Raw genomic sequence first — 20652 nt, 5'->3', positions numbered from 1 at the left:
GCCCCTGGCCTGCGCGGGACTCCCCGCCCCTTCCCCCGGGACCCGAAAACTTCACCCCAAGTCCGAGGCGTGGGCTGCGAGGGCGGAGCCCGGAGCTGGACAGGACTCCGCTCAGGGGGAGCGGTCCTGGCGGCTATCTAGGCGTCCGAGGGCGGAGACCCGCTGGAAACTTTATCATCCTCGCCCTAATTACTACGCTTTACTGTTTTCTTCTCCCCGCAGGGGCTGCAGCCAGCGGTCTGTCGCGAGTGCCTGTGTGCCCGAGGAGCCGCCCCGGGGAGCAGACTCGGCGTGGAGTTGTTCCCCCAGGGGAGACCCGCAGCCCAGACGAGGGGGTCGGGCGGCCTGGATGCGCAGGACCCAGCCCCGCAGCCGCTGACGCTCAGCGGCGGCGAAGTTTGGCTGCTGAGCGGCGCGGCGCCTGGCCACTGGACAGCCGGAGCGATGCCCGTGGGGGGCCTGTTGCCGCTCTTCGGCAGCCCTGCGGGCGGCAGCCTGGGCGGCGGCCTGGGCGGGGGGCTCGGCGGCGGTGGCAGGAAGGGATCGGGCCCCGCCGCGCTCCGCCTGACGGAGAAGTTCGTGCTGCTGCTGGTGTTCAGCGCCTTCATCACGCTCTGCTTCGGGGCGATCTTCTTTCTGCCGGACTCCTCCAAGCTGCTCAGCGGGGTCCTGTTCCACTCCAGCCCCGCCCTGCAGCCGGCCGCCGACCACAAGCCCGGGCCCGGGGCGCGCGCGGAGGACGCGGCCGAGGGGCGAGCCCGGCGCCGCGAGGAAGGTGCGCCCGGGGACCCGGCGGCCGCGGTGGAGGACAACTTGGCCAGGATCCGCGAAAACCACGAGAGGGCTCTCAGGGAAGCCAAGGAGACCCTGCAGAAGCTGCCCGAGGAGATCCAAAGAGACATCCTGCTGGAGAAGGAGAAGGTGGCCCAGGACCAGCTGCGTGACAAGGCGCCGTTCAGAGGCCTGCCCCCGGTGGACTTCGTGCCCCCCATCGGGGTGGAGAACCGGGAGCCCGCCGACGCCGCCATCCGTGAGAAGAGGGCAAAGATCAAAGAGGTGAGTGGGCCTCGCCAGAAATCCCTCCCGACGGGCCGTGTTTTTCAGGGAGAAACGGCAAGCCCTTGAAACTCTGAAGACTGCAACATTACAGTGTATGGGGAGATGCAGGTTTGCCCCTTCCACCAGGTGCTGTGTCAAAAGCCCTTTCGTTTCCTGTTTTCAATATCGTAGTAGATGTGGCCAATAAGATCTAAGGTCGAATCTCGTTGCTTTTAACTTGCATGCTCTTACTCTGGTGAGCACAAGCCATAGGAGGTAGGTATACATACACGGGCAGGTAATACACAAACCACCTTCTCTGGCCGCTACACGGTTAATCGCCCCACCAGTAACAGCGACAGCACTAATCAGCTTCCTGGTAAGGCTTGGGAACCTGACTTTAAAGTGGAGCTTCACGCGTGATGAAAAGGTTCTGATAGCCAGCCAGGATGCCCCAGGTTCAGCCACGTGGCCCTTGTCTGCCAGGTGGTATTCTGTGTGTATTTTGAGACCATAAAGGTGAAACTTCAGAACTTCCCAATATCTAGGGATACTAGCGTTTGCTTTTTTAAAAAATGAAAATATAAAAGGCCAGTCTGCTTCCTCTTGTATTTCTAGTGCACAGTCAGAAATAGGGTATTCCATGTGATGCAACAGGTTTGCCTCCACAGCAGCACAATGTTGACAAACTTAATCCAGGATAAACATGGACTTTGATACGTCTTTCCTAATTTCCTTCGCGTAATTTTCAGATAGAACTTGTAATACGTGATTAGGTCGTGACCAGTTTAACGCTGAAGGGGGCCATAAAAAGTCATTTCAGGCTGCCGTTTTCAAGATGAAAGTTGAAGGGCCCAGAGCTCCAGAACCAGTTAGTGATGAGTCAGGACTTGAAGCCCAAGGTCCAAACTTCCCCCTCAGTCATCAGTCACCACACTCTCTGTGGACATGCCTCCTCCCTGAGTTACTTCCCTGTGTGAAGCGGTGCCAGCCTGGGTTTTACATATAAAAGCTGTAGGAACCACATTAAAAGCCTGTAATTCCAAAGCTTGGTTCAGTTTTCTAAAATAGATTATGAGTGGAAGTAATATTTTTGCCATTTAAAAAAATAATACGGTCTGTGAAAATAAATATTGTATTTTCATAGGTAAGGAGGAGGGGAAGTCCCTGATCCCATTTTCAGAGAGTAAACACATTTTTGAGGTGGTGAAGAGGTATTTATCTTAAGTGGCTGCAGAATGAAGGCAGCAGGATTGTCATAGGATTTGTGACTTTATAATATAAGACCAGCTGAATTTGGTTAAGCTGTAAATGAGCAAGTTAAAGTGGACTTGGATCCCTTTCAGTTTACTCTAGGAAGAATACCTTCATACCTCCTGCGCAGGAGGAGTCCTTCCACAGTCCATCAGCATATCTGCTTTTTTGAGACACCCCCCCCCGCCCCCCCCTCCCCCGGGACAGAACCCTCCCATATTGGGGGAATGGATTCCACTCTAGAACAACTGTCTAGCAGTTTCCTTTCTCCATGAAATCCTGCCAGTGCCGCCAAATCGGGAAGATGGGACAAAGCTCTGCCTCTTACCAAATCCTTCCAGATTCTTTAAAAATATCCAACCAAAATCATAGGAAGCTAACCCCAGATGATCTGTATCTGCTTGTGTTTCTATTCAATTTGAGCAGCGTAATTCATACATTTCATGCCTTTAAATCCATATGAGCTGCCAGTTAGTACAAAATCCCAGTTGTCCAAGGAAAAGATTTTAATACTAAAGATACATACATGTTAAGCTGTTGGTACTGACCAGCAGTGATTACAAGTGCATTCAGAGCAGAAACAGTTGGGACAGTAGCAGTCTCCTCAGGACAGCGTGTTAATTGTGTACATATCCATCCCTGGTAGATCCATGTTGTCTGTGTCCCTAAATCACAAACTCTTAATTAACCCTGTAAATGAGATTTATGTAGCCTCTGTATAACATCTTAGCACCTAGGTGTTTTGAAACTGCTCAGTCTTGCATAAAGTAGTGGAACTAACAGTGTTCTTTAAAATTCCTTATTGCTGTGAGAACCCCAAGAGCCAGCATAATTAGCTTCAGATTTAGTCAAAGGCTAACAGGAAGAAATATCTTATGATTTTTCCATCAGATTAGTTCAGGTAGATGTATTTCTTTAAAAACCAAGAAAAAAAAAACAAAAAAATGATGAAAAAGTCAGAGTAGATATTTGCCTTGGTTTTGTTCTTTAACATTTCTGGTCTTTCCTTCCTTTCCTTTCCTTTTCTTTTGCTTTTTTTTTTTTTTGAGACAGTCTGGTTCTGTCGCCCAGGCTGGAGTGCAGTGGTGCGATCTCAGCATACTGCAACCTCTGCCTCCCAGGTTCAAGTGATTCTCCTGCCTCAGCCTCCCAAGTAGCTGGGATTACAGGCACGTGACACAATGCCCGGGTAATTTTTGTATTTTTAGTAGAGATGGGGTTTCACCATGTTGGTCAGGCTGGTCATGAACTCCTGACCTCGAGTGATCCACCCACCAGCCTCCTAAAGTGCTGGGATTACAGGTGTGAGCCACCACACCCAGCCTGTTTCTGTATTTTCTAATTCTCTTTATACTTAGGTTCTCTATCACATCTGAATGCACTAACACTTATAGTTAAAATTTAGAAAGTGCAGGCAAGTCTAACCTGTTGGAAACTTGTACTGTAATTTGAGTCAACCTGTTATTTTGTACTTGGTTGGAAGTCAGTGAATACTATTTTTTATATCTATGACACAATTATGTTATTTGTACCTTAGTAGATTTTTAACAACTTTTTGTCTTGGGGAGATACTCTGTTAATTTTAAATAGGTCATTGTACAGAATGCTTCACAAGAAATGTTAAATGCTTTCCGCTACTAATTTGATGGTTGGTAAATCTTTGATGTAAAACTTCACATTAGAATTAAGATCTTCCTTCATTCACCCCTGTTAAAATTTCATAAATTAACTCTGGAATTTCTCTGAGATTTATGATATATACATAGTGTATATTTGTTTTCATGAGTTTGATCTTAAAATTGAACTCAAATTTTCCTTAGCTTTAAAAAGCAGTGTTAGAATAATAAGCACAAAAGTTAAAATAGCAGCATGGAAGTTTTCGAAAAATCGTCCATTTACTTTTTTTTTTTTAATCAGAAATTATTTTTATCCACTTCCCCCATTGGCCTGATCTGTCCTTTGGGATTAAGGCATTAATCCAATTTGGAGGATGATTTTTTTTCTCTGTTTTCTGGAATTATGGGGAGGCCTGAATAATAGGGGCTAGAGCTAAAGACAGGTTGTCAGAGGGGACTCCTTTCTTCTCAGGCTGGAACCCTCACTAACCTAAGTGGGGGTTGGGGGTACATACAGACTGGCAGCCTTAGATATGTCATGTAAGGCTTTAGGACCCTGTATCTATGGGGTCACAGTTGTCTTCTCTCAGTTCTCTAAACAAGACTTTAGTATTTTATTCCAGACCTATTGGTATAATCATGAGTTTAAAGAACATTTTCATATTGATTGCTAAGAGTTAAAATACATATTTATTCTATTTTATACTAGCCTTAGGTTTATAGCCTATAATTTATGTTAAGTCTTAACAGTTTACTCTTTTCGTAAAGATCAGATGTGGGAATAATCTGACTTTTATTTTGACAATTAACTTTCCAGTTTATTTGTATGGTAGTTCTGGTCTGGAAAATAATATTTATAAAATAATAAAAGCTATGATTTGGAGAACTGGCCCAAGAAGCTTCAGCATCCTTTGGTTGCCTGCCTGTGCCACTGTGCTGTGACACATTCCCTACCAAACATAGGCCAGTATGGGATTGCCCCACCCAGGAGCCCTTCCCCAGAGCAGGAAGGACATGGAGTATTTGCAGAGGTTTCTCTCCTTAGCAAGTAGGTAAGTTTTCAACAGTGTAAGTACTGGAGTAGGTGCTGGCTATTAATATACAAAAGCAAAAATATATATATATATATGTATGTATATAAATGAGTAGTTAATTATGTTCAGCTTCCTTTTCTGTATGTAAGCTATTGATAATTTCTCTGAGAAGAGTATTCTGTTTTCCTCTTATCAGGCAAGTAGGATTCATATAAAGGAGCTGTTTATGTATATGAGACTTAGAACCTAGTTAAAAGTGTGAAAAGAGGTTTTTAAAAATGTATTTTCAAACCAATACGTCTGTACTCCTTAGGTGAGCTAATAAACTAAACCATCTTGAAAAATTTATCTAGTATTACACAAAGTACATTTGTATTGAGATCTGAATTTGTTGGAATTCATTGAAGAGCTTACATATTTGAATCAGATTATTTCATAAGCTGTGGTAGTACAAATTTTTTATTGAAGAGAATTTTAAGCATGTGTCCCAAGGTCAGAGAGGAGGAATACCTGCAGATCCGTGTGAGGGATGAGGGCTAAATACACGGGGTAGATCAGAATTGCACTGGAACCTGGTTATACCCACTAACCCTGTCAAGCACCTGTGGTCTTTTAAATTTCTTTCTTTATAAATGGGTGTGTGTTTGTCAAAGAAGTTTTGATTAGTCAGAATAGGAACAGCCACATGTGGGCTGCAGGGATACTGTGAAATGAGTGGCAAAACAGCCTCTCTCTCCCCAAGTAAATGAAAATAATAAATGGGATACCTATGTTTGGTAGTTTAGGGAAGAGATTCTTCCTTTGAGGAAAGTAAGTCTTGACTTTTCTCTCAATATTCTTAGCCTAGTTCCTTGCTTGGTGTTCAGTAATTGAACTATGTGTTATCCCCAACCCCCACTGCTCAATCTCTTTAAAGGCCTTTTACACAAATTCTGCATATTATGCCATGATAACTTTAAATCTCAGATTTTAAAACTAAATATGTGCTCCAAGTCACAAAGTATTGCATCTGAATGAAAACTGAGGATAGCTCATTCATTTTACAGTAGAGGCAACCAAGACACAAAGATTGTTCTGGAAGTCACATCACCCCTTAGTAGCAGAATTGAGTTGCAAAGGGAATCCCCAATCCTCTGTGAGTGTTGCTTACTGTCCCCTACATGGCTTGTCTCCTAAATAAAACTCCAAAGAATTGTATAAATTATCCATGTTTATTATGTACAAACCCTAATAGAGAGTACAAAAAACATACAATTCTGCATTATTATAAATTTGACCTTATACTCGTTTTTTTTTTTTCAGCCAACCATGGATCAAAGTAGTTTTTAAGTCAATTATAGTAAAGTTTAAAAACTTACCAGTGGCATAGTTTAGAAGGCTTCTTCTTTGTAAAGACACCCAGGGAAAGTTTAATAGGACATTGTGTTCTCTTTATAAAGATCTCTCAAGAAGCAGAGGCATTTGTAATAATTCGGTTAAACATTCTTTATGATGAAAAGTTGGGAAGAAGAAGGAAGGGAAAGCAGAAGAGAGTGAGTTACTGTATATATGAAGGGTGAAAGAAGAGCACCCAGAGAAGGGGCATGTGATGACTGGAAGGACTGCTTTAAAATTATAAATGTGTGTGATCTTCTGATATTGCACCATTGATAACAGAAGAATGCCAGCTAAGCTAAAGGTTGATTGTTTTAAAAGTAGACATACATGTAAAAATCACACCAATCTGTGGGCAATTCTTTCTACCCAAGTAGGTTCTGAAGATTCTCTTTTTGGATGCACTTAACCTGTCTCTGCTCCATCCATTTGGAGCATTGTAGTGGTTAGAAGGATGGTTCTGGACTTGGATAACCTGGGTCTGAATCTGACCTCTACCATACATTAGCTTTATGACCTTCTGCAAATTAATCTCTCAGAACTTTAGTTTCCTCATTTGTAAAATGAGGTTAATAGTAGTACCCACTGTGTTGGACCCTGAGGCTTAAATGTGATCGTAAAGCGCTTAGAATGGTATCAGGTACGAAGTGGGCACACAATAAATAACGCTTCTTGTGATTATTGCTGTTACTGGTCACCACCTAAAGCCATCAAGCCAGGATTGCATTGATCTATATATTGTTTAATAATTCAGGAAAGTGGGTAATGAAGTTTCAAAAGGGTATCCAAAACAGTTAAAATTAAGTTTTAGTGCTTAAAGGGATACATTTCCAGTTCATCAAAAAGACCTTCCCACATAGCTATAATTTTGTGCTACAGTCAACTCTGATTTTCTTAGATTTATACCAAATTCGAAAAAAACCTTAAGTATCTTTAAAATTATATACTTACTGCGTATACTTCTCCAGCTTCTTCAGAATATGTGTTAAAGAATTAGTCGCTTTCTCACAGTCAAATATGCCTATTCCTGCAGATACCATCTTCTCAGAGTGGTCACAGTCAAGTTATCTTAATTTCTCTTTTTTCTAATAAAGAATTTTTTTATTTACACAATACTGATGGGATTTCACTCTATTTCCCGGGCTGGTTTCAAACTGCTGAGCTGAAGCAATCCTCCCATCTCGGCCTCCCAAAGCGTTGGGATTACAGGTGTGAGCCACCATGCCTGGCTGTTACCTATCTTAAGTACTGAAGTTATTCTCCTAAACAGAGAGATCGAGTAAAGTGAACTTCAATCTGTTTTGTCTTGGAGGAATGTTTTTAAGAAGTGAGAATTACTATTTTAGGCTTGGCAAAAATTATATAATTATGATAAATTCTATAATCAGAGCTCAGTCCATCACCTGATAGTCAAAGTTAACATAAATCAGTTAAGAGTTTGGCCTCTTTGAGAGCTTCATGTTGAATTTAGATTTATTAGGATTTCAGGCCCACTACTCATTTTACACATGACAAATAAGGCCAGTGAGCTGTGACTTCCTGAGATGCCCCCAGTATACACACAGTAGCTGAGAACTGCTTCTCAGGTGTTGAGAAATACTGAGAACCAGGCCGCACTCTGCCTGGGATAATCTTGACTCTATTGAGAACTTGTGCCTTGGTGACTGGCTGACCAGGCCCTCCCTCCTCCTTAGCCCTGAAAGGTGGGCCTACTGCCAGGAGCCCCACTGAGACCGTCCTAGAAGGAGGTGGGACACCTTTGCTGGGTAGGGGATTGCCTAAGAAAGCAATACCAGCTAATTCCTTTGCCCCAGAGAAGTGGCAGCACTGCCCCACCCCCACTGAGGTCTGATAAAGACTTCTGTGATCATTAGGTACTTGAAAGAAAACCAAATGAGATTAAGGCTTAAGAGCATTTAAAAGTCACAGCCCTCATTTCTGTCATGAATACTCTGGCAGTTCCTTAGGTACTTTAGAGCTGAGCAGTCCTGCAGATAATCCAAAACAGAGATAATAAAACTGAAAAGCACACATATCCTTTGTGTTTACTTGACTTTTGTGACTAGAATGACTCCTTCTGCTCTCGCATTTCTCAGCCTGGCTCTTAAGTTTCTCACAAGCCGAGTCCCTGATTTGCTCTGCTGCTTTCTCATCACTCTTGCTCTACATCTTTCATTCAAGTGACACACAGAACACATTATATTAACTTTTCATTTGCATTTTCATGTTTTTATGTGGGTCGCTAATTAGATTGTCCTGTCTTGTGTGGGAGTGTTTAGTATGAGCGACTTAGTATGAGAGAGGGCATGGAGATGAGGGGATACAAACCTGATGACGGACACCAAGTTCTGAAAGGGTGGTTTAATAACAGCGTTGCCACCCTCTGAAACAACCTTTGTTGCTGATCCCTGTTTGTCTATGCTAGGAGTTTATGAGAAAGGGTGTGGCAATAATTGGTTTCCAAAGGCCTGTGAATGACAATGGCAGAGACATGAACTCAAGCCATCCATAGACCACGAGCTATTGCTAGTGTCTCCATTTCTGTGAAATCCTTTCTCATTAAATGGTCTTCTTAAGGACACCTCAGAGCACTCAATTCTTCTAAGTGACAGGAAGATCTCAGAAACAGGACAGGAGACCAGATCCTAGCCTACACTGGGGGTGGTGTGTCCAGCTTCCCGAGCTGCTATTTAGGTAATGATGGTCTGTCCCTAGTTCCTCTTTCACAGTAGTACATACTGGGACTACGTACTAAAAGGGGAGTGTGTTTCCTCACTGTATGTTTCTCTATCGGCATACGACAAGAGGACAGACCTGTGCAATGATTAGGGAAACTCAGGGGTATGTACCCAGTCTTGAAATCTCATTTTACCAGTGCTTCCTTTTTACTGTTTTGTTTGTTTGTTTGAGATGGAGTCTTGCTCTGTTGACCAGGCTGGAGTGCAATGGTGTGATCTTGTCTCACTGCAACCTCTGCCTCCTGAGTTCAAGCAATTCTCCTGCCTCAGCCTCCTGAGTAGCGAGGATTACAGACACCTGCCACCATGCCTGGCTAATTTTTGTATTTTTAGTAGAGACAAGGTTTTACCATATTGGCCAGGCTGGTCTCAAGTGATCCACCCACCACGGCCTCACAAAGTGCTGGGATTCCATAAGTGAGCCACCATGCCTGGCCATTTATTGATTCTTAAAGGCTTGCTTTAAAGGTAGATGAATAAAGTTGTTTGGCAGAGTTTTTAATATTATACTTTGATATTTGTCTTAGCAAAGGTTAGGTCTGTTGAAGCAAGTATCTTCCATTGTGTTATTTTATAAACTCATGTCTGCTTGGGAAAGAAAAATTTGAAAGCACACACTAGAGTAAAAAAAAAAAATCCTTTATAGTTTTATCACTCAGTCACTAAGTAATGTCAATATTGCCCCTCCCCAACCCCAGTATGTAAGTTCATTTCCCCCACAGTTATAACCACACTATATATGCTTTTTAAAAATCATTTTCTTTGCAGGTATCATTTTATGTTAGCATAATATATTATGTTGAAACATCGTACTTTATTTAACCATTCCTTTGGACCTGAACATTTAGATTATTTCTACTTTTTTGTCTTTATTAAAAATGCTGAGACAGACACCTTTGCCCAGTAAATTTCTATCTCATTTTTTATTGCCCACACCCTGGTAAGTAGGATTTTCTCTTAAATTCTTAAGAGAAGAAATAAATTGGCCAACAGATAGTACATTTGGAGGGATGACTTTTCCAGAAACCATTTATTTTCTTATGTGTCATATAATGAATGGAGTCTGTTGATTCTTTGTGAATTTCATACGTGATGAAATATGATATGATATTTCAGTATATGATATTTTCAATTTGCTTTTCTTTGATCCACACTTTCTCCTGTTTTTGTGATTTGCATTTCTTCCTGTGAGTTGTATAGATAGAACAAGGAAATTTTAAAAGGAGGGAGATTGGGAAGATGGCAGAGCTTGGAGGCCTGAGGATTGAGATCCATCGGAGGAGATAGAGCTGGCAAGCTGGGTGAATGAACATGGATTCCTGTGGGACGAAAAGTCCTGAAGGCAAGAGTTAGGACTTTATAAAGCAAAGTTACAACAAAAAAAAATTTCTCCCTTGAGTGCACACTTGGGGTAAAATATTCTTTATTGATAGGAGCTCTTACCAAGCACTTGGGACAGCCCACAGCCCTCTCAGCTAAGACCGAGCCAGCTTTACCAGTGCATCTTCATTTTTAAGTAATAGTTGAGATTTTGCCTCAGATATTTGAGGAAGGTATTGACCTCTCTGGAGATCTGCAGAAGGATCTTTCTCCTTTTAGAATTAATCAGGATGCTCTCCTAATAGTTGAAGATCAAAAGTAGTCCAAATAGAATTTCAGAAGTGATTTTAATGATGCCAGAAAATGGCAAGTCTTACAAAGCTGAATTCTTAAAGAAGAAAAAAATAACCAAAAGGAAATCATGAGATTTCATCGAAATGTTTGTTCTTATGTGTGAAGAGGCAGGCTAGTCTTTTGTATGTGCAAGGCCTTCATTGTTTTAAATAGGATAAATATGCATTTTGTCAAAGATACTTTATTTTTAAAGAAAGCATGATTTTGTGTGTGTGTGTGAAGTTTGGGCCCTTTTTTTTTCACCCTAATCTTTCAAATCAAATGTTTTTGGTCATGTTTTTTAAGATAGTGAAGAGATGAATATTTTAAAATGTATTTATATTCTGACCTTGGTTAGTTCATAGAAGTCTGCCAAATGCCAGAACTATTTAAATTTGGCTATAAAACTGTGTTAACATGATGAATAACGATTGACATAAATGTACTATATTATTTTAATAAATTGTGGTTAGACATGATAGTAATTTTAGAATATTTACAATGCTATTTTTGGAGATGTTATTTTTTTAGTCAGCTAGCAGTGCTGAATGTTTTATCTAGCCAACTACAGGTTTTCAGCTAATAATTAGAGATACCTGAGAAGTCCATATTGTGATTTAAGGAGTTATTAGCCCAAGTCAGCGATTTTATGAGGCATTCTTATTAGGAAGTATAAAATGAACTTTATGTAGTAAAAAATGTATTTTATAATTGGCATGTATCTACCACATTGTATACATTCACTCATATTAAGCACTTTGGTTAGTCTTCATTATTTAATCCTCCTGTGGTTACTTAACACAGAATGTGTAATGAAGAACTCAATAGCTTTAAAGGGGGGTGGTTGAGGAGCATAGAAAATGAAGATGATTTATTAACTACTGTTGAAAGCTGCTTTAGCAGTTAGGGTGAATAAAAATAATGATTTATTAATTATTCCATCAGTAATAAGATAAAGCCACAGTGTAGGGTTGGAAATACTTCTGTTTTCTCTAACTCCTGAGAATACAGAATTTCTATGGCATTGGCTCTTTGCAGTCATCCGTCCCTTCCAAAACTATCATACTGAGGGCAGGAGAAAGAGCTTCCAGTATTCATCCATGTGCCAACAGATCAGTTAGCTCTGGGTCCTGCCCATAATAGGGCCCAGTACATATTTGTTGAATGAATATGCTCTTTGAAACAAACATGCCTGCAGGAGTTACTCAGGTTAATTTTGATTCCCTGCTAAGTAATCTGGTACTCCAGAAGTGGTGTCTGCTCATCTTTGAAGTCCTTTCTAATGCATATACTCATGGGCTACAAGCCTTTGTCTTTTTGATTTTTTTTTTTTTAACAAAAGTCAGAAGTCATTTAGAATCAGACCTAGTGAATAAAGAAAATAATGAATGTAGGAAATGCCTTTTCCAGTTTTCAAGTTGTTTTCCAGAATGATTTATAAAATGAAAACTGCATTCATTTTCTTTTTTTTTTTTTTTTTTTTTTGAGACGGAGTTTTGCTCTTGTTACCCAGGCTGGAGTGCAATGGCGCGATCTCAGCTCACCGCAACCTCTGCCTCCTGGGTTCAGGTAATTCTCCTGCCTCAGTCTCCTGTAGCTGGGATTACAGGCATGCGCCACCATGCCCGGCTAATTATTTGTATTTTTAGTAGAGATGGGTTTTCACCATGTTGACCAGGATGGTCTCGATCTCTTGACCTCATGATCCACCCACCTTGGCCTCCCAAAGTGCTGGGATTACAGGCGTGAGCCACTGCTCCCGGCCTGCATTCATTTTCTTATATGATCTGTAAACTGGTGAAAGTGCTGCAAAAAAAAAATCTTTTGACCAAATATAACACTGCTGGAATAAATGTAAATGATTGTGAGATTCCTTTAAAGGTCAACACTTGAATATAAAGATTCTGTTGTTTTATCGAAAAGTGTTTCTATTTCTTTTTTAGGTATGTGATTTTTAAAGTAGCTAGAGTCTTCATTTCTTTTCCTTATTACCTAGAGTACTGGACACTATTTAATAAGGGCTGCCATTTTTTTATTAATTTCAGTTTTATACATGATATACTTAATTAGAGTTGGTTTGGTTTGGTTTTCATTTTGGCAAAAATGTTTCAGATATAAAGGTATCTCAATAAGTAATGCTTATAGTACCACACTAAAATGAAAAGTCATAGATTAGGTGTTATTTTCCATTAGAGAAATCAGAATTACATAAGCATGTTCCTCCTTAAGGTGGGGTGATATTTTGAGAAAGAGAAAGAAGCTTGGTTTTCAATTTCCCAATTTCATATTGTTTCTCTTGAAAAGTGCTGTCTCATATAAATAATTACATGGTAGAGGCTCAATGAATTTTATGCATTTGTCAGTGGTCCCATTTCCAGTTTATTCTGCAGATGACTATTAATCTTCCTAAAACATCACTTCTCTCATATTGCCCAACTCGGGTTTTAGTGGTCCTCCATTTCCTGTAAAGAAATGATTCAGACTTTAACATGCATCAGAATCACCTGGAGGGCATGCTAAAATGGATTGCTGGGGCCAGTCACAGTGGCTAATGCCTGTAATCCCAGCACTTTGGGAGGCCGAGGCAAATGAATCACTTAAGACCAGGAGTTCAAGACCAGCCTGGCCAACATGGCAAAACCCCATCTCTACTAAAGATATAAAAATAGATGGGCATGGTGGTGGACGGGCACCTATAATCCCAGCTACTTGGGAGACTGAGGCAGGAGAATTGCTTGAACCCAGGTTGCAGTGAACCGAGATTATGCCATTGCACTCCAGCCTGGGTGACAGAGCGAGACCGTCTCAAAAAAAAAAAAAAAAAACTGGATTTTTCTGATTCAGTAGGCCTGGGTGCGCCCCAGAATTTGCATTTTAAACATCTTGCTAGGTGATACTGATGCTTCTGGTCCAGTGATGTCAGCTAGAAAAACATTTTTCTAGAATGAAGTCACAATAGTCACAACTTTTTAGCTTGGCATCCGTAGTCTTCCATAAATCTGCCTCAGTTTACTTCTTGAGTTTACCAGGAAGGAATCTGTATTTCCATAAAACTTACATAGTTACTATCTCCAGAACACACATAATTGAGGACTTCACCTTGTTTACTTTATGGTTCTCAAAAGAAGGGTCTTCTCACTTGCTCAAAATCCATGTCCTCATGAAGCCCTCTACCCTCTCAACCTTTACTGATCTCTCACTACTCCAAATTCCTGTATTATTCATTATTTCTGTCTTTGGCCTGTGTGTCACTGATTTCATGGGCATATATGTTATCTTTCAAGTAGCTTTCGGACATCTTGAAAGTCAGGACACCTTTTTTATCTCATAGGTCTCTGGCCCAGAATTTGATAGTAAAAGACAGTTCATCTTAAATGTAACCCAGATGAGAAATCACTTAAGTGTATCAACAAAGTTTTTTACAACCTAGTTAGTCTGTGAGGTAGTATGGCAGAGTAGAAACACTTCTGGCCTCCCTTTCCACACCTTTGAAATGGAGCTGATAATTCCTCTTTTTCAGAGTTGTTGTAAGAATTAAAGTAGAAAATGTATATGAATCTCTCAGCACAATGCCTTCCTTGCATGTAGCATTCATTATTCAATACATAGTATGTACTTATTAGCAGCTAGTAATTGGTAGGAGTAATAAGCCTGGACTTTTGCTAAGAAAAGAGGTTGGTAGTAAATTGGATTCAGAAAGTCATTTCCAGGAAAGAAAAGTATATCTTGGCTGCAGTATTGCTGTATTGACCAATAGCTTGTATTTTCTATTGTTGCCTTCCTTTTTAGTTGTTGTTGCCAAAATTCTCACTTCCTGTGGCAGGAAAGGAAGCATTATTTTGCCTTGTTAGAATTGTTATTACGCAGAAGGGATGCTCATCCTCAGGAAAACCATAGAGAGGGTGTTGAATGGAGGTTTCCTCATTCATTCATCTGTGTCCAGTTACCTCTGACTTCCAGACCTGGTGTCACACAACACTCGGATATGTGGGGAAGAAACAAAGCCAGGGGAAAAAGAAATCTGGAGAAATACCTTCAGGGCATAGAAAGAAATAATTTTTGTGAGCTGAAAAGCTGAAAATGTTTCATTCAGAGATAGCTACGTGTGTAAATTTAGCTCGATAATTAGGCATATGGTGCTTTCATTTTAGGATGTATCCACCCTTTGTGATAATATCCGTTGATTATTAGAGCTGCTGCAGCTTTAACTACATTGGCAGCAGAGATTCCTAGTGCATTTAAGACAAGAATTGAAGAGTGAAATGGAAAACTGAATTAATAATTTGTTCTTGGGTGGTTTTAATCTGCTGCTTATTAACTTTGTAGTTTACGCCTGGAGGATTAGATTTGGAAACAGAACACCAAGTAATGTTTTAAAAGTTTACTTCCTTTTATTGGATCGTTCTACTCATAAAGATTTTCTGAAGAACATTTTGACTGTTTTAGTCCTATCATACGAGGTACACTTAAGTTCTTGTGATTCAACCTAAAATAATAGAAAGCTTTTAGTGTAGGCTATTAATTTTAACTTTTAAAGTATTTTATGTTAGAATTCAAGGCAGGAATTGTTTAATAAAACCAACTAATAGAGAGAGGGAAAGATATTCTTTGCTGGGCATGAAGATATTTGGGAATCTTTTCCCAAGCTTTTTAAAAACCCCTAGGTCTATATTTTTCTGTCTCAGCATTTTAAATCTGCTTGCCATTGATGGTAAAGAAAATAGGAACATTAAAATAAAAGGTTATTTCTGTTTACTTCCCCTACCTTGTCAAATGTTTCTAAAATTGATTTTTAAAACCATTGTAATTTTATACATTGAAAAAAGAGTTATATTCCAAGATATAGCATGTAGGATGAGCTGACATAAGAAGTTTAAAAACAGCTGTCTTTGGGAAAGTGAGGGCTGGTGATACTGTCCGTCTGCCTCTTGCTTAATGCTTTAACTGCAGTCCTATCTGGATATACCTGAGTGTCTGGAAAGTCAGTGTATTTGCTTCTGTGGTTGTAGTTCTCCACCCACCTGTGATCTGAAGAATTACACCCTAGGTTTTTATAAGGTAAAGGCACTAAAATTTAGACATTTAGAAGGGACTTCTTTGAGGACTAGGCAGAAGTTCAACAAAGTATAATACCAGGTATTGGTCTTAGTTAACCAGTGGTGGATTCTTTATTAGAAAACTAGTCTGAATTTATGTATTCTTGATAAATATAAGTTTTGACAGAAATTCTCCACTTTTGACTTATATGGTAATAGAGGTTGAGGATTTTATAGCCAGGTATGCTGCAGGTAATCAGGTGTTGATTCCAGCTTAATAATTAGCTTAATTTAGTATTACCTGTCTTTTTCTGTTGTACTTTCACCCATGCTCTTAATCATCTTCTATCCTTGAGTGTGTTCTGCTGGAGAGGAAGTAGTCATGCTGCAAAGGCAGACAGCAGGAGTGGTATTATATATGTCACACACATCAGATGACTAGTCACCTTAATACTCTGATTGTTGGCAGGGAATGAGTTGCCCTCTCGCTTACTGGAACCTTAAGAGGTGAATTCCAGGCATTACCACTGATGTACAGAAGGATCACTTTTTTCTGACCTGTGGTCACTCCCTCCTACCTTTTAGAATTCCTGAGGGAGGAAGCTAACTAATATGCTAACTAATCATAAAACTAGAAGCTGTCTAGTTTTATGATTAGTTAGCATATTTGTTGACCTTTGGCTCTCAATAGAATTGCTCAAAAGCTATCTCAGGAAATAATGCCTCTGACTGATTTGAAATCTCATGCATCACCATAGTGTAGCTAGTGTTTTCCAAAACACTGGGGGATTTTTGCAGACAGCATTTTCTGGGGCTGATTTGAAGGTAATAAACCAAACTGGCAGGGAGGGAAGGTTCTTCCTTCACCTCAGGGCAAGATGCCTGCTTCTTTGCTTCACTCTGGAATGCCCTCTCTTCTCAAACCCAGGGGGCGCACAACACATTAGTAGCCGTAAGAGTGTCTGTTGTGTGTAATGCAGCCCAGAGTCTTCCACTGGTATATACCAAGATCCCAAGTTAGATATTTCTCTTTTAAACAGAATATTGCCTTAACATTTAAAATAAAAATTATATTCCTCAGTTGGCTCTTAAAACTCAGCTATTAATTTGCAAGTATATTTGGTTTATGAATAACAACAGCAACAATAACAACGTCTGCTAATTTTCTTTTCTCTAGGTTTAAAATATAGGCAACAGTTAAAACTATACTTTTAATAAAAAGTGCAGCTTCTCAGTTATATTCTGTAATATGTTCCCTTTTTTCCTAATAGAATGTGTTTGTTATTCTTCTTCTTCTGAGAAAGGCTCCTTAATTGATTTTACATCATCAATTAGTGTTATTATGTATAATTAAGGCAATCAATAATGAGATTTTTAAAATCTCATCTTGGCATAGACTTTGTCTCCTTTATCTGCAGTTGTAATTCTAGACTGGTGAAAAGTATGCCAGTAACTACAGGATACCATTTGTCGAATGTTCACTTACTATTAGGTAGTTTGCTCACCACGTTATGTACATATTCTCATTAAATTTTCAGAACAAGTATTTGGCTTTTTTCAAAATGCTGGTGTTTGACATTAGTCTCCTCATTTTATACTTAGGAAGTTGAGGCCAGGAAGGGGCAAGCAAATTGCCCAGGGCCGAGCAGCTCCTGTGAGGTTGGAACCCAGGTCTATCTGGTCCCTGCCCCAACCCTCTTCCTGTGTGCTCACTCCCACTGGGCTCACCACATTCTCCGGGGCCTTGGCAGGCTCAGATCTTACCCATCTTGAATAAAGAATCAAGACCCCCCTTGCAGTCAATTCTCTGCCTGAGAAGGAAGTAAAGGGAAGTGGGGTGAGGGCTGGCACAATTTCTACCCCAGCTTGTGGCAGACAGCATGCCTTCAGTCTGAAAGCAGCACCAATGCTCAGTTTCTTTGGAAAAGTCTCTCAAGAGTAATATTGTGCTCAATGTTAAGTACCGTGTTTACTAGTATTTGTTCATGTATGTTTATATCCCCTTAATATGTACCTGCATAATATGTATGTGGTTATATGTGTGTATATAATTATCTAAATGCCTTAAGCATTAATAAAAGTTACTGGGAGTTCGGGAAGTTGTTTAAATCAAGAGAAAGACAATGGTCACTAGAAGAAACAAATCTAAATTTGCTTCCTTTCTCTTCCTCATCATGGGGCAACTATGACTCCTGAAGTTTAGGATACATAATGTTACAATCATTTAATCTTCAATCAGGGGATTCTATAAAGTATGACCACATTAACAAAAAAGCAGTTTGAATTTTAAATTCACAGTGAGATATATCACCAAAAAGAATTCTATGAGTCAAAATAACATACTGTTACTGACTTAACACTCAAGTTTTGTATAGAAGTTATAGTAAAGGCTCTGTTTAATTAGTCCTAAGAGATCCAGACAATAAACTCTTTCTGCAAATGGGGCAATACAGTAATCATTCAAACTCAAATAGTTTTTTAAAAATTTTAATATTATATTCCTTAATAAATCAGATTAAGAATCATTTCCAGCAATACTCCTTCTACAAATATTTAGAAGTACCACCCTGTGCAAGGCACTGGGGAGTTGACAGTAAGCGAGACCAATATCACCACTGCCCACATGGAGCCCAAAGGGGTAAAGAGTAAGGAGGCCCTGTGGCAAGTACCCTGGGAAGGACCTAGAGGTACTATGGGAGCCTGGAGTAGAACATAACTGTGGCAGACTGGGGGTTCAGGAACACTTTCTAAATGAAGTAAAGTATTAGACCTGAGGCTGAGTGGGAATTAGCCAGTTGCAGGCAAGATGAAGAGGGCCACAGAATAGGGATGGAAGTATGAAGATCCCCAGGGCAGCCAGAGGACTGAGCCGGAGTAGTAGTGCTGAGAAGAGGGTGCTAGGAAGTGGGCCACAGAAATGAAGCAGAGAAGGGGTCTGGCCAAGTGTTTAGACTTTATCTTGAGATCATCAGGAACCACGGGAGGGTTTTAAGTTGCAGAAATAATATCAAATCTGTATTTTTGGGTAATACTGGAGTCCAGGACATGCATTAGAAGGCTCTGCAGTAATTCAGATGAGAGGTGATGATGGCCTAAGTGCAGAAAGGGGCAGGGAAGATAGAGAAACTGAATAGATCCTTGAGATACTTAAAAACAGAATTTATAGAACTTTGTGGGCATTTACAAATGGAGAGTGAGAGAGGAGATGAAGATAATGAGGTGCTTGGGTTCCTGATGGGGACGTGGGTTGTCTAATGGTTGGAATCTCAGGAGAAAGAGAGGAGAGGAGAAGGGATAATGGGTGTGGTTTAGTATATGTGGCATTAGAGGAGAAAGGTGTCCAAGTGGAGGTCTCTTGTGAGCAGTTGGATGTATACAACAAGCACTGCAAAGAGAGGTCTAGGCTAGAGATGCTAATCTTGAGACCATCAAACTATGGAAATAAATAAGATCCTTTAGGAATAATGTGTCCTGTAAGAAGAGTCAAGGGCCTAGAAGCCTGGGGAACATCGACAATTATAGGATGTGCAGAGTAAGCAATGACAGAGAAGGTGCAATCAGAGAGATGCAGGAAGAAAACTGGCAGAGCATGGCACCCTGGAGCATTTTTACATATTCAGTATTTGAAGGAGTGAGTCTCAGCAGTGTCAAATGCTGCCAAGGGTCAAAATAGGAATTGAGAATTTTTCTGTGGATTTGGTAAGTAGCAGCCAGCAGGTGACCCTTACTGGGGCCAATACAGTACAGTATTCAGGGTGGCAGCTGTATTGCAGTGGAGCTAAGGAAAAGCACAGGCAACTCTTTCAAGAAGGTCACTGTGAATGAAGCCAGAGAGGTGGGGTAGTAGCTGTCGGATGACAAGGGGTAATGAGAAGGCTGAGTAGAGAAACACAGTACTTACTGGGCACTGCTGAGCACACAGTCAGAGCCGGCAGCTGGCCCCCTCTGCTCAGTAGTTGGATTTTTCCTTAGCAGGATTCAGCCACTCTGCCATATTTGGACGAGACAGACAAGTAGATTGACCTATCCTTGGATTTTTATCGGTATTTGGAGCAGAGAGAAGACACATGTCCCAAAGTGCTTTTTTTGAGAATCTGATAGGAGAGATCATTTTTTAGTAAGAATGTAAATTCACTCAATTTGGGGTTGGTGGGTGGGTGGGGGGATATTTATTGTAAGATAAAGAGGGATCTCTCATGGATCTAGGTGAAGACCTCACCGAGCCTGGAACTACAAATGTGAAGGTACCAGGAAGCAAGACCGCTATTCCTCATTTCTTATTCTGGGCTACTTTTGTCTTCAGTCATACCTGCTTTATTCTTTCCTCTGCACACAGGCTGTCTTATGAATCAGACCTCAAGTTTACATGGCCAATAAGTTTAAGCACTAATAGAGTTTCTAATAAGCATCTCAGAGGCTCAATTCCAAATTCCCAGAATGGAGAATCTGACTCAGCTTTAGTTAAGCGTCTAATCATCTATGGCCAGGGGGTGGAGTATTGATTTTTAGTACAAATGTAGGCATGGTACAGAGCCTCCTAAATGACAGAAAGAAGAGGATTGCCTGGTTGCACAGAGGTTTTCTGGCATCTCTGCTGCATCCAGACATCTGCTTTGTTGTATTTATCTTATTGGAAATTTCTCTGTTTTAGGCCTACTTGTCAGAGACAAGTTGTGCAGGGCTCCGCTCTATATTAATTGTGGAAGGTTTTACCTTACTGAAATGATAGTTCCCCAGCATTTTATGTTGTTCCAGCATTTATGTTTTAACTGTGATATAAACATGCCTGCAAAATATCAGTTCATGAACCAAACTTACTTTCCCTGACATAGTAACCATTTAACAGCCTCACATATTGCTGCTTCATTATGAGATGAAGTCTGAACACTTTAATGGTGACCAGTTAAAA

The 20652-nt window shown here is 40.5% G+C and overlaps 1 protein-coding gene across 1 annotated transcript in view; it reads left to right on the top strand.

The window, feature by feature from the left end:
• The window catches only part of MAN1A1 (mannosidase alpha class 1A member 1), a 183108-nt gene that overhangs the window by 260 nt on the left and 162196 nt on the right, over positions 1-20652 (top strand). Inside the window, exon 2 of the mRNA XM_002746910.7 lies at positions 223-1056. Within this exon, the coding sequence (XP_002746956.1) occupies positions 445-1056 (612 nt within the window). The 5' untranslated portion in view covers positions 223-444. The remainder of the gene's footprint in view (positions 1-222; positions 1057-20652) is intronic.

This window comes from Callithrix jacchus, chromosome 4 (assembly GCF_049354715.1).
Source record: "Callithrix jacchus isolate 240 chromosome 4, calJac240_pri, whole genome shotgun sequence".
NCBI lineage: Eukaryota > Metazoa > Chordata > Mammalia > Primates > Cebidae > Callithrix > Callithrix jacchus.
Note: the sequence above shows the minus strand (reverse complement) of the source record. Positions and strands in the feature narration are given on the sequence as shown.